At 34.5% G+C, this 13,994-nt stretch overlaps 2 protein-coding genes across 4 annotated transcripts in view; both read right to left on the reverse strand.

Annotated features, from left to right (window-relative positions):
* The window catches only part of LOC145259539 (uncharacterized), a 207,307-nt gene extending 200,595 nt beyond the window's left edge, over nt 1-6,712 (reverse strand). For all 3 annotated transcript variants that reach the window (XR_013864168.1, XR_013864167.1, XM_080117234.1), the window contains exon 1: nt 1,600-6,712. The gene's annotated coding sequence lies outside the window, so the exon portion shown is untranslated. The remainder of the gene's footprint in view (nt 1-1,599) is intronic.
* Nucleotides 6,713-7,121: 409 nt separating this feature from the next.
* Nucleotides 7,122-13,300, reverse strand: LOC145259507 (cytochrome P450 4A11-like). Its single transcript, XM_080117232.1, has 2 exons — nt 12,933-13,300; nt 7,122-9,015 (listed from the first exon to the last, which is right to left on the reverse strand). Exon 2 carries the CDS (start codon nt 8,998-9,000, stop codon nt 7,432-7,434), a length of 1,569 nt encoding a protein of 522 aa, XP_079973358.1. The 5' UTR covers nt 9,001-9,015; nt 12,933-13,300; the 3' UTR covers nt 7,122-7,431.
* Nucleotides 13,301-13,994: the final 694 nt, after the last annotated feature.

Raw genomic sequence — 13,994 nt, forward strand, 5'->3', positions numbered from 1 at the left:
CCGTTCAAGGGACGCTACTCAATATCAGAAGGTTATAGTTGAGTAAATTTCAAATCAAACTAAACTAAAATATCGTACACAAATTCAATAAATTTAAAAATTAGTTTTGTATAAAATAAAACCCAAATGCAAACATTCTAGATTTGACCATTGTCAATATTATCTAAGGAAATAAATGCAAACTATTTGTCTCCATATATCTTTTGATTGCAGAAATCCCACTCTGGACCAAAGTACCATAGGTTTGCAAGAACAGATGCCACATACAAATTCAATACATCTACCCTGACAGCAACTATCTTATGTAGCTTATGACCATCATTTATGCCACTTTCAAGCGTGATAATAAAATGCTACATTACATTTGATGGGCAACACCATTACAATCGCCACATCTACAGAGGAAGAAGTTCCTATTTTTCTCTCTCTCAATATTCAGTGTTACCACCGCTACCAGTTGAGACCGAGTCAAATTATATATTTTATACGATATTGGGCTTGCACCGCCATTTGCTAGTTTCTATATACACACACATAACATACTCTTTCCATTTTTCGATTCACAAATAATAAAGTATCCCCTGTCGGATTCCGTCCATGGTGATTGGTTGAGCTCTGGCCACTCTTATATTCGGGGATTAACGATATTCGCATCCTTTAATGCAGTATGTTATTTATGAATTTGTATAAATGAATGGTTTTCTGGTAGGTGGAAAAATGTAATTAGTATGAATCGTTCGTTTTAAGCAGTAAATATATGTATGACGTAATAATAGTTAAATGAAATCTGAACATTATGGTACCTACATTTATTACCAGGTTAGATCTGAGAAAAGGCGGTGCTTTTGAAATAGTGGAGTTTTTTTTTAATAATCTTCTGGTAGTGATGTAAGTACATTGAGAAGACTTAATATATAAAGGGGGGAAGTGTTTTCCGCCGTCTTTATTAAAATGAATACTTGTGAGGGGAATTTTGTTCAGAATAAATGTAATAATTTGTAAATGAAGATGAAATGGGCAAAACTTTAGGAAAGTGTTCAATTAACTTCCTATTGAAACTCTAGAGAAAAGGTAAGAATCTAGATTATATATATATATATATATATATATATATATATATATATATATATATATATATATATATATATATATATATGTTATACTGGCCTTCTTTGAACAGAGGAATTTACACCGATTAGCACTATAAATAGCGCTAGTAATTCCAACACCGATGAGAGAAATGCAACTGCACTTCAACTGCTAGCCGAGTGCCCAGCAGATATACATGCTTTCCTATCCTTGTACATTATTGTTAATAGACTTGTTCCTTAACCGAACCTCGACTTCATTGTTCTTATTTTCACTGTTGTCCCACGACACAACAGATTAGCGACAAGGAATCGAAACGACCATCACTGCAGAGAATCACCAAAAGTAATTGAAATAAAGATTCGTAAAATCAACAGATATTTGGATACACAAGGATTAACAACGAATTAATTACTACAATAGTAATTTGGCGACGGGAAAAACTTGCTATCAAAATCTACAGCGAAAAACGCGAATGTTGTCAATTATTTAATAATTGAACACACTTACCAAGTATTTTAGAAAGGGAAAAATGGTTCATTTTTTCTTCACCAGAAACCATTTTTTTCTACAGTAAGAATTTTCTTCTGCAAAGTTAAATGTCCAAAACCAACTAGCAAATACCGTGTAAGCCTCTCGTTATTTCGATAACATCTGTGATTTGAAAAAAAAAATACGTTTATTTTGTCAAGAGAAAAAGAGACAGACCGTAAAAAATAATTATTCGCTGACGTCATTTGTGCTTAGCAAAAACGTAAAGAATCAAGTCATTTTTTTGCAAAAGGCAAAGAGGTTAAAAAAAAACTAAAAGTTTCCCATACGAATTCATCGGATATTTAAAGCGGCGGGTTTTATTTTTGCTACGTAAAAACGCGTGCAAATAAAAAAAAAATGTTAAAGAAATTTTATTTCGCTGGATTGTTTCTAGTAAGACTAGAAATATAGCGTTCAACAAATTAAGTTACAAAAGGACTGTTAAACTGTTGTTCTTCAAACAAAAGAATTGGAAAATAAAACTTTGTTGATTTTTTTTTTTTTTTTTTTTTTTACTAAGGAATATTTCTTTAATACAAGCGTAAATTGTAAGCTTAACGTAAATAAGTTCTTGATGAGCCGTTCTATATATAAGTTATCAAATTTACTGAATTTTCATTACTAATGATTACTATTATGTCCAATTTCTACTGTACACTCTTTAACCCTTATCCTTGAGTGGCCTCTTGGCTTAATAAAGTGGTGATTCCTGTGTGAAAAAAATATTCCAATTCCAGACAAACCAAAATCTCGCGTTGCAAAAGCAGCAAATTCGACAACAAATAGAAAGAGAAGAGAGATTTAAACAAGCATTTGAAGAAAAAATGCTTCAACAACAGAAACGCTTCGAAGAAATATTGATGAAAACACAGGAGGAACAAAGAAAAATTCTGGAGGCGACACAGTTAATAAAGCGAACGATAATCATAACGCATTTTCTCAAACAGCTGTGTGGGCCGCTATTGAAAATTTCAATTATAATCCAGAAGACGATGTCACTTTCGTCCAGTACTATAGACGATATGAGGATATTTTTATATCAGATTTTAGTACCTGGTCAGACGCAAAAAAAGTTAGACTTTTGCTAAGGAAATTGGGAACAGCCGAGCATACAAGGTTTTATTCTCCCAAAAAAGACCAGTGAGTTGAGCTTCCAAGAAACAGTTACGTTACTTACAGAACTGTTTTCTACAAAAACGTCTCTTTTCCATAGGCGATATAAATGTATCAATGTTACTAGAAGAAAGGAAGACGACTACATTATGCATGTATAGTGAACAAGCATTTTAAACTGAAGGAATTATCATCAGATAATTTTAAATGTTTAATATTTGTGCAAGGGCTGGTCTTAAATATAGACACTGAAATCAGGCGTCGTGTTTTAAATAAACTCGAAAATAAATCGAATTTAAAACTACAATACTTGGCGGAAGACTGTGAACGGTTTATTGCGTTGAAACAAGATAGTCGTGACATATTAAAAAGATCCATCAAAAGAAAAATTCGACTTAAAAAAATAACCAGAGAAAGAAACAGGAAAAAGATCCACCTGGACCATATTGGAGATGTTGAAATAAACATTGGTACAATGAGTGTCCCTACAAATTCAAACAATGTGACAACTGCCACCAGAAAGGGCATAAAGCATTGCATTGTCGAAAAAAATCTGGTAGAAAGACATCCATTAAATTTACGAAAATTTAACCTGAGGAACAAAATATCCAGAAGTATGTACAAGTCAAAATGTTTAAAAAATAGTAAGGCCACAGTTTGATAGTGGGTCTGACATTTCCATTATTAATGTAAAGACAGGGAAGAGGTTTGAGAGACCCACTATGATTAAATCGCATAAAACTGCAAGAAGCGTCCGTGGCGAAAAAATTTCCTTCGAAGGAGAATTACTGACGAATAGTTTTTTCCAGAACAGGGCCGAAAAAGCAAGAATTTTTGTCATGCGAAAATCAAACAACCTCTTTGGAACTGATCTGTTCGAAAAGTTTAGACTATGGGATCTGCCTTTAAATTTATTTTGCCAAAAGGTTGAGGATTCGAATGTGGAGGCAGAAAAACTTAAGAGGGTCTTAAGAGAATTTCCCAGACATATTTTCAGGGGATTTGTGAAGGTTTACAAAAGCGGTGGCAAAATTTGACGTAAAAGTAAAGTTCAGAAAGAAAAGAAATGTTCCATACGCCGCTATAGAACAGATAGATGGCGAATTAGAAAGACTCGAAAGCATGGGTGCCATCGGAAAAATTGATCACAATGAGTGGGCTGCACCAACCAAAAAAGAAGAGTAAAGAGATTCGGGTTTGCGCCGACTTCGCGACAGACTTAAACAGTGCATTACAAGATCACCATTATCCTCTTCCGAGCTCTGAAGAGATATTTGCGAAACTGAGAGGAAGGGAAATATTTTTATAAAATCGACCTCAGTGACGCGTACTTACAATTTCCAGTCGATGGGGAGTGTTCAAAGCTGTTATGTATTAAGGGATTGTATAAGTTTAACAGATTTCCTTTCGGGGTCAAAGTCGCCCCTGCGATTTTTCACAAATTATGGACATTTATGTTAAATGGGTTGGATTCCGTAGTAGGGTACATGGACAATGTGTTAATGAAAAGCGCAAAGCTCATGTAAACCAAGTATTCAAAATGATCCAGGATTATGGATTTAAATGTACATTTTTCATGGAGAAAATAAAATACTTGGGGCAAATCATCGATAAACATGGAAGAAGGTCGGATTAAGATAGATCGAGTGCAATAAAGAATATGCCTGCTCCAGAAAATATTGCATCTTTATAAAGTTTCTTAGGTTTGGCAAATTACTACAATGTATTTGTGCCAAATATGCATAAACTAAGGTCGCCTTTAAATGAACTGTTAAGGAAAAACCAAAAATGGGTCTGGACGCAAGAGTGAAATTAAAGAGACTTTAACGTCTGACTTGTTTCTGGCACATTATAATCCCAAGCGTGAAATTATAGTTCTAAGCGATGCCAGCTACTATGGCATAGGAGCATGCATTTTACACAAAATGGATGATGGAAAAGTGAAACCCATAGCACATTCATCCCGGTCACTTTTGCCAGCCGAACAGAACTACTCACAAATTGAAAAAGAAGCGCTAAGAATTATATTCGCGGTAAAGAAATTTCATCGTTTCCTGCACGGTAGGCAATTTCTGTTACAAACAGACCACAAACCATTATTAACGATTTTCGGATCGAAAAAGAGACTACTACAACATACGGCGAATAGACTCCAAATGTGGGATACCATACTTCTGAATTAAAATCTTCACATGAAGTATGTACCATCTAAAAAATTTCGTCATGCAGACGGGTTATCGAGGTTAATACCTAAGCAGACAGAACCACTGGAGGATATGGTAATAACAGCCATTCAAGCGGAAGTTGAAGTAAAAAATACGTTATGTGACACAATAAGAGAACTGCCAGTAACGCTTGATGAGATTAAGAGTAAGGCAGAAGTGGACGAATTTATTATACGCATAAAAGAAAGGAACAACGAACTGGATGAAGAAATTTATTCAATTTGCGATAACGTCCTGTTATATAGCGACAGGGGTCGTAATTCCTGCGACATTAAAGAAAAGAATGCTCAAGGAATTCCATGTAGGACATCCAGGTATATCAAGAATGAAAAGCCTTATGCGCTCTTTCATTTATTGGCCAAACATGGATAAGGATATAGAAGGAAAAATCAGGGAGTATAGAGGATGCGCATTAACAATGAAAGGTTCTTCGACTCAATTCGGATCGTGGGCAAAACCGGACCGACCTTGGTCTAGGATTCATTTAGATTTTGCAGGACCGCTAGATGGGTTCTACTATTTCATTGTTGTAGACAGCCTATCTAAATGGCCGGAAGTATTAAAATGTAAGAATCCCATATCCGAGGTAACTTCCTGGATGAACTATTCGCTAGTTGTGGAGTAGTAGACTGCATTGCTACAGATAATGGAACGCAATTTACGTCTACCGAATTTAAAGATTTTTGCGAGGATCATCTAATCGAACATATAACCATTCCGCCATACCACCTAAGAAGTAATGGACAAGCAGAGAAATTCGTTGACACATTCAAGAGAGCTCTGAGAAAAGCTAGTGGGTCGCTGACGGGTAAGTCAATCCAACAGTTTTTATAAGTCTACAGAGTCTATCTAAATGGCCGGAAGTATTAAAATGTAAGAATCCCATATCCGAGGTAACTTCCTGGATGAACTATTCGCTAGTTGTGGAGTAGTAGACTGCATTGCTACAGATAATGGAACGCAATTTACGTCTACCGAATTTAAAGATTTTTGCGAGGATCATCTAATCGAACATATAACCATTCCGCCATACCACCTAAGAAGTAATGGACAAGCAGAGAAATTCGTTGACACATTCAAGAGAGCTCTGAGAAAAGCTAGTGGGTCGCTGACGGGTAAGTCAATCCAACAGTTTTTATAAGTCTACAGAGTCACTTCGAATGCAAACATTGAAATGTCGAAGACACCTGCTGAGGTTATGTTTGGACGCAACGTTAGATCGATTTTTCACAAGTTGTTACCAAACCAGGATAGGCCAAACCTCAAAAAAAAAACGGCATAAAGTTGGCGAAAGAGTCTTCTACAAGATTCACAAAATAATAAGACTTTCTGGGAGTCCGGCATTGTTGAGAAACAAATAGGCAACATGGTCTACATGATTAAGGGACCAGACTTTGTGCACAAACGTCACACTAACCAAATTCGGAAAAGGTACTCGAACAGTGATGTGAACAGAGGATCAAACAGAAAACGGAAATCAACAGAATTAGGGTGAACCCAAAACAAAAACGTTATTAATCCCAGACGGGATATTTTCAAGGGGGGGGGGTTATACCGGCCTTCCTTGAACAAAGAATTTACACCAATCTGCACTATAAATAGTAATTCCAACACCGGTGAGAGAGATGTGACTGCACTTCAACTGCTAGCCGAGTGCCCAGCAGATATACATGCTTTCCTATCGTTGTACATTATTGTTAATAGACTTGTTCCTTAACAGAATCTCGACTTGATTATTCTTATATTCTTATATTCACTGTTGTTCCACGACACAACAATATATATATATATATATATATATATATATATATATATATATATATATATATATATATATATATATATGGTAAAACCTCTAGATACGAAATTAATTGGTTTGGTTTGGTTTGGTTTTCATATCTTGGAACTTTTGTATCCTGCAAAGCAGTTTATACATAAATTGGCGTATCTATACATATAATATTTTAAAATAAAAATATAGAGAAATGCTGATAATGCAATGAATTCCCAAGAGTTAATGAGTTATATGTTTCATGTGTTTCTTCGAAAACACAATGTCACAATGTATAGTAAGAGATTTAAAAAAATATTTTCTCAATGTTTAAAAAAAGGATTTAACTTAAGGTAAAGGAAAGTGAAATAAAATACAGACATAGATGATGACGAATATATATTTTTATTGCTCCGAACATAGTCAATCATTCAGGTTTAAAATTTTAGTTATTTTGAAAAGAATTTTTTTTAATCAAAATTGCAATTAAGCAATTGTACATTTTATGGATTAGCTGTGTATGATGCATTGTTTTTTTTTTTTGTGTGTGTGCATTTAAGAGGTTTACTGCATTCTTTTAGAGGCATAATCTTTGGATGCATATGCATATGGGATGCATCATGTGGATACAGCTGATGATCTCAGCCATTACGTGAATTTCTTAAAAAAATTACTCCATCTCTCTACTTTTGTACAAAACTAGTCAGCAATTTTAACTTTTAACACAAGTTGCGGTTCCGGGCGCATTGTGATTGTACTGACTTTCCGATAAGTAACGTCCGGGAGGGGTAAAAATTCAAATTTGTTGACTAACAAAGCCAAAACTGTCTTCATTTCCATGAGAGCAAATTTGTATCCGATACACATCCTGCTTCCACCAATGAATGGTAAAAAAGAATACGGATAAATCGTATTGGATTCATCAAACCTTTCCGGGCGGAAGACGAGAGGATCTTCCCAGTATTTTGGATTCCTATGCAGGGAGGCAATGCTAATGTTTACTTCAGTCCCTTTGGGGAAATAATATCCTTCAATATAATTGTCTTCTGTTGCTTGTCGCATAATCATTGGAACTGGAGGAAGTAATCTAAGAGTCTCTTTTATGACACATGTAAGATACGTCATTTTCTCCAGATGCTCAGGTGTAAGTGACTCTTCATTTAGTGATATAATGGAACGGACCTCTTCTCGGACTTTAACCTGAATTTCAGGGTGAATTGATAACTGATGAAGAACCCACGTCATTCCCATACTGGTTGTTTCATGACCTGCTAACATAAAAGTTACGACTTCATCTCGAAGCTGTTTGTCATTTAGTATAGATTGGTTATCAGCATCCTTTGCTTTCATCAGGTTACCTAAAAGGTTTGTAACATCAGTCTCTCCATCACTCATCTCCATTTCATGACGCTTTTTCTTGATCACCGAGTACACTAATTCGTTAACCTTTTCTACTTGGGTTTCATAACTGTCTATGAATCTTCCTTGAATCTTGCGCAAAATTGGAAATATAGCACAGAGGATCGTTAACCAAGACAACTTGAATTCTCCAAGGATTTTCCGGAAATTCGAAGTAATCTCACTGCTGCAATGCTGTATGGCATTGAATTCATAATCGAATGCAAACTTACCGATCACATCAAGGGTCAAATTTGTCAGTTCTGAAGTAATGGGGATATTGTTATAAACTTGATTATCATTTTTACACTGCATCTTGTTAATCTCCTTGAGCCACATCTCTATCAACTCTTTTCCAGCTTTCTCAAACTGAGGAATAGTTTTGTTTAAAATGCTCCGTTTGAAGGATGAGTTACAAATCTTGCGATTTCGACTATGGAATTCACCAACGGATGTCACAAGTCCATTTCCCAGCAAAGATTTCAGCAACTCATACACACGCTTTGATTTCTGGTAGATTTTAGACTTGGTAACAAAGATGGACTTGGCCACATCTGCATCACACACCATAACCCGATCAGCTCCGAATAACCAATAGTAACGGAAGACAGAAGATTTTAGATTGTTCATCCAACGTGCAGAAAATTCTCCGGCTTCAGAACTCATCAGTTTAGGTAAGGAACCAAAGATTGGCACAAACGGACTGCTTGGAAGGTACTTGAGAGGTGAATAGTAGATGCGAAGAAATTGGGTATAAATGATAAATGAAATTAAAGAAACAATTGCCACCTGCAGAATTGCAGACCAAGTAAGTAAAACAGAGGCCGCATCAGCGCAGTTGGTAACATTCAATATAATTTCATCCAACATTCTTTAGGTTTGGATCTGAAAGATATAAAATAAATAAAAATCTATATATATAGAAAGTTATGCATGTGTGTATATATACAGCAGGTCTCGAAAATGTACTCTTGCAAAGTTTATGAATTACTTCTAGACATCAATTTTCACATTTGTGAATATGATTCTTCAATTTCATTTGTCTTCTGTATTCGAAGCCATTCCATTTTACTCTACGTTCATAAATAAAGGTTTTATCATTATTCGGAGTGTTAGTACATTCTTTTAGATACCCTGCACATATAACCTCAATATCGTTTTAAAAAATCAACACCAAAAATCTACGTAAATATATAAACGATAAAAACTAAAATGTAACTCATCTATGGCGTCATAGCGTAATGGATAAGACGCTGGACTGAAATACATAAGGTCCAGGGTTTGAGTCCTAACAACAGTCAAGCTACGCAGAAGAGGGGTAGGGCCCCGAAACGTGCATGCACGTAGATTACTGTTTTATAAATAAATAAAAATATTATTTGTTTACGTCCAAAATAAAAAAATGGGCAATTTTATATATATATATATATATATATATATATATATATATATATATATATATATATATTACAAAGGAATAACCACTTATCAAGGTTCAGATGCTACTTGAGGATAAAGGTTAAAGAGTTTACAGTAGTCAATGGGACAATATCATAGGAATCGTTAGTAAAATCGTTGTAAATTTGGTAAATTAGATTGCTTAAGAGAACGGCTCATGAAGAACTTGTTTACGTTGGATTTAAGACAACCATATTGTAGTCAGCTGTAAAGCATCAAACGGAAGACAGTTTCACAGGTGTGCAGTTCTAAGAAAGAAGTTTTGTTCATGGAATCTACATTTAGGTTTAAGGACAGGTAAAGAGTGGGGGAAATAATTGATAGTGTATACAGCTAGACGAGTGTTTCTCGTGAATGTTTTGTGAGGGGCACTATAGATTGCTTAGACGAGCATTTGCCATGAAAATAGCGATAAAACAGAGGCAGGCTTACAACGTCTCTTCTGTGAGAAAGAGGTTGCATGGAAGAGAAAAGGGCATTCCTCACTAGGCTACGAGGTCTATTTTGAACTCTGTCAGTGCAGTATTGACTGGTTCTAGCAGCTCCTGTCCAGATGTGGCAACAATACTCCTCTAGTTCTCATATAGGTAGAGAATTGCATCAGCAGTGACATATCTACTAGATCGATAGAAGGATTCCACAATTTTTCCGGCGACCTTGGCAACAGATTTGATGTACGTGTTCCATTTCAGATCAGGAGTAAAGGTCAAGCCTAGAAGCTTGTCAAAACATCTACATAAGATCATTGATGTAGATAAGAAAAAGAGTTGGACCCACGATGGACCCCTGAGGGACTCCAGCATTAATACTGTGAGCTTCTGATTTCTGCCCATCAACCACTACTCTTATGAACCTATCAGAGAGAAATGATTTAGTGATGGGACTATTCTAGAGTTTTTCCCAATTCCAATGCAGTTACCGATTCCCTTCTAAATTCCCGATTTCGATACAATTACCTATTCCATTTCCAATTCTGTTTAAATTTCTAAGTATTTATAGACATGTTGCTTTTGTATTTTTGAAGTACTGTAAAACATTCATGTTATGTCCGCATATATTTTTGCAAACATAATAAAAAAATAAACTTGGGAGGGTTGGAGTGTATATTTTACGAAATTATATTTCTAAATATTTTTATCAAATTTTTCCCTTGTAATTGATTTAAATTAGTAAGGAAACTAAAGGTGTATTTTTCTTTTAAAATGAGGCCATTATTTGACTAAATGCTATTTGATTTTTTTTAAAACAACTAAAAATAGCCAATGATTGATATGTAAAATAAGAAATGTAGGAACACCATAGTTAAGAAAGCTGTATCCCCATGTTAAGAATGGTTTTCTAAATAATAGTATTATTATTTAGAAAACTATTATTAACATGAGAAGTATGAACAGCTGTGCTTTATTAATGTATCTGTACCTTCCCCATAGCAAGGAATTTTATGATTTTACCATAATTATATAGATTTTGTCGATTATTGCTACTGTCAATGACTTTAGGAAAATTAGGCAATGGAAAATTAGGCACCAACAAAATTTGGCAAAGTAGGAAAATTAGGCAAATATGTCATGAATTGGAAGATATAGTTTTAAATAGATGATAGGATTCCTTTTGTAATGTTTACAAATAAATATCTAAAGATACTGATGTTTTTTAAGAAAATTAAATCAATTTTTAAACGTTAAGTGTTTCTTCTAAGAATACGATTTTTGTTTTATATCTATCAATTATTATATTGATAAAAAAAAGTTGTCCATTAAAATCCTATTGCAAGATTAAATCCATCATATACCGTGTATCGGTTTCTTCATAAACAAGTTAGCCATTTTAATATTATTTATAGTTGAAAAAACATCTGTTACTTCGTGACTGTTCAAACTTTGAAGGCAATTTGAAAGTATTTAAACTATCCAATGGAAACTCAATAAAACTGACTTTAAAATTCTTATCAAATTCTCATGTACTAAATAATTGAAATTTCTAGTGGCAATTTGAAACGAATAATTTTATAATCATTGATGATCATTTCACTATTATGCTATTCCAACGTTTTAGGAATGTTCATTAATATTTTTTTCTACCAATGATCCTAAGTCTAATTGACAAAGTGCTAAAACTATGCCATCTTTAAAAAGTAAATCTTTGCAAAAAAATAAACGCATGAAATAAAAAGAAAGAAGAACAACATTTTTTAATTAATTATTATAAAACCTTAAATCTATACATGAAACTGATGCAACAATGACATTTTAATTTTTTTTTTTTTACTTTGGAATCACCATTTATCAAGACCCGAAAGTCACTCGAGAAAAACGGTTTGTGTGTGTGTGTGTGTGTGTGTGTGTGTGTGTGTGTGTGTGTGTGTGTGTGTGTGTGTGTGCGTAAAATGGCACTAAACCTATTCGGATTTAATCGGATTCCTCCAAAGGAGGAAGTTCCATGGGCGTATGAAATTTACAAGCGGTCTCCAGTCGAGTGTATATCTCCGTTAGGGGAGATGACGACGTTAGGTTTTTGCAATTCTTCCGAGGAGGTGTCGACGTCCTCCTACATACAGCACCTGGAATTCCCAAATCGGTCACTCATTGTAATGACCAGGTTTAATGTTGCTTAACTTTGGATTTGACGGGAACCGGTGTGTCAACGTGATTATGCCATATAGGGTTAATGAATGTAATGTAATAGTGTAGTAATCGTTAATGGTGTAAATTGGGTAGAGTCTGATTATTTATGGGGATGGATCAACAAAAACCTGTTTACATTGGATTTGAAGGCTACTGTGTTGCATTCAACCGGGAAGCAGGCCAATGGAATAGTTATCTACAGGCAAGCAGTTCTCTGAAATAAGCTTTGTTTATAGAGTCTGAGTTTAGATTTAGGCACAGATAGAGAGTGGGGAAAATTGTTGATAGTAGTTGAAGCTAGTCGGTGTTTTTGTAAAAGTTTGGCAGGGGGGGGCATAGATTGGAGTTCAATCTAGCACTTGCCATGAAAATAATGATAGAGTAGAGAGAGACTCGCAATGTCTCTTCTGTGGGAAAGAGGTTTCAGGAGAGAGAAAAGGACATCACCTACTAGGTTTTGAAGCCGGTTTGGAACTCTGGATAGGGCGGCGTATTCGTAAATAATTGAGTTTTTTTTTTTAGTTTTTCTTCCTTTTAAGTTTTTCGGGTGTTCACACGTGATAGTAAAAGAATCTATCTAATTTTACAAAGAAACATTTTTAAAAAAATATAAGTTTAAATTTTTAAACAAAAATTAATTTTAAAAAAAAAAAACGTTAGTAAATTCTTTTCATAAAACACATTTCAAATGCGTTTAAGATAGTATTAAAACACACTTACATTTTAATGTTGAAAAAGTGTCAGCCTTCTTTGTGTCTTGTCAGTGGATGGAAGAGAAATGTTAACGGCTAAACTGCCAGCCCAATGATTTCAATAAAAGAAGACTCATTTTTATTACTAAATTTTATGGCCTCGATTTAACCGATTTTTATATATTAGAAATGTTGTTTTACGAGCACATGTAGGAACTGGACATCAAAAACTGACGCCATGTATGTTCTCACACAGAGGCATGAAGATATTTTAATAAAGGAATTCATTTACATCTAATTCAACTGATGGCAGATCCTTTGAAAATGGATGGCTATTTTTCTCACTTTTGCGTCACACCTTGTAAGATTTGTCAATTCTGGTTGGGTACTAGACAAAGGTTCATTGGACTAAAGCCAGTTAACAAATCTTAAGATATAATAAGAAAGCAGACACGCCCCCTAAAGCTTAAAATAAATAAATTAAAAAAACCAAAAAAACACTTTTTTTATGTTTTACCTTTAATTTAATTAGCAATGATGTCTAACAGTATTTTTACGAAAATGTTTTTTTAATTTTTAGACATGTTTCACAACTTGGTAAATTAAATTCTTTAAATGGTTTCGTATTAAATTCATGCAAAGTTTGATTTTTTGCAACTAAAATACATTCATATCATATTATGTTGACGAGAGAGTTCTTGCAGAATTTTTAATTTTAATTTTAAATGATATATTTTCGTTATATAATACCTTTACTTTACGTTATGTTATATATCGTTATTTCCATGGCAGGTGCTCGTCTGAGCTCCAATCACTCGTCCCCCCTCGCCAATCTTTCACGAGAAACGCCCGTCTGGCTGAAACTACTGTCAATAATTTTCCCCACTCTTTATCTGTGCCTAAATCCAAACGTAGATTCCATGAGCAAAACTTCTTTCTTAGAACTGCACGCCAGTGGAACTCTCTGCCGCTTGCCTGTTTCCCACCTGACTACAACTTGGATGTCTTCAAGTCCAACATAAACAAACTCCTGACAAAGCGCCTCCTTAAGTAAGACACTCTATCAAAACCCCCAATACTAATGATTACT

This window comes from Euprymna scolopes, chromosome 3 (assembly GCF_053919585.1).
Source record: "Euprymna scolopes isolate OS-2025 chromosome 3, ASM5391958v1, whole genome shotgun sequence".
NCBI lineage: Eukaryota > Metazoa > Mollusca > Cephalopoda > Sepiida > Sepiolidae > Euprymna > Euprymna scolopes.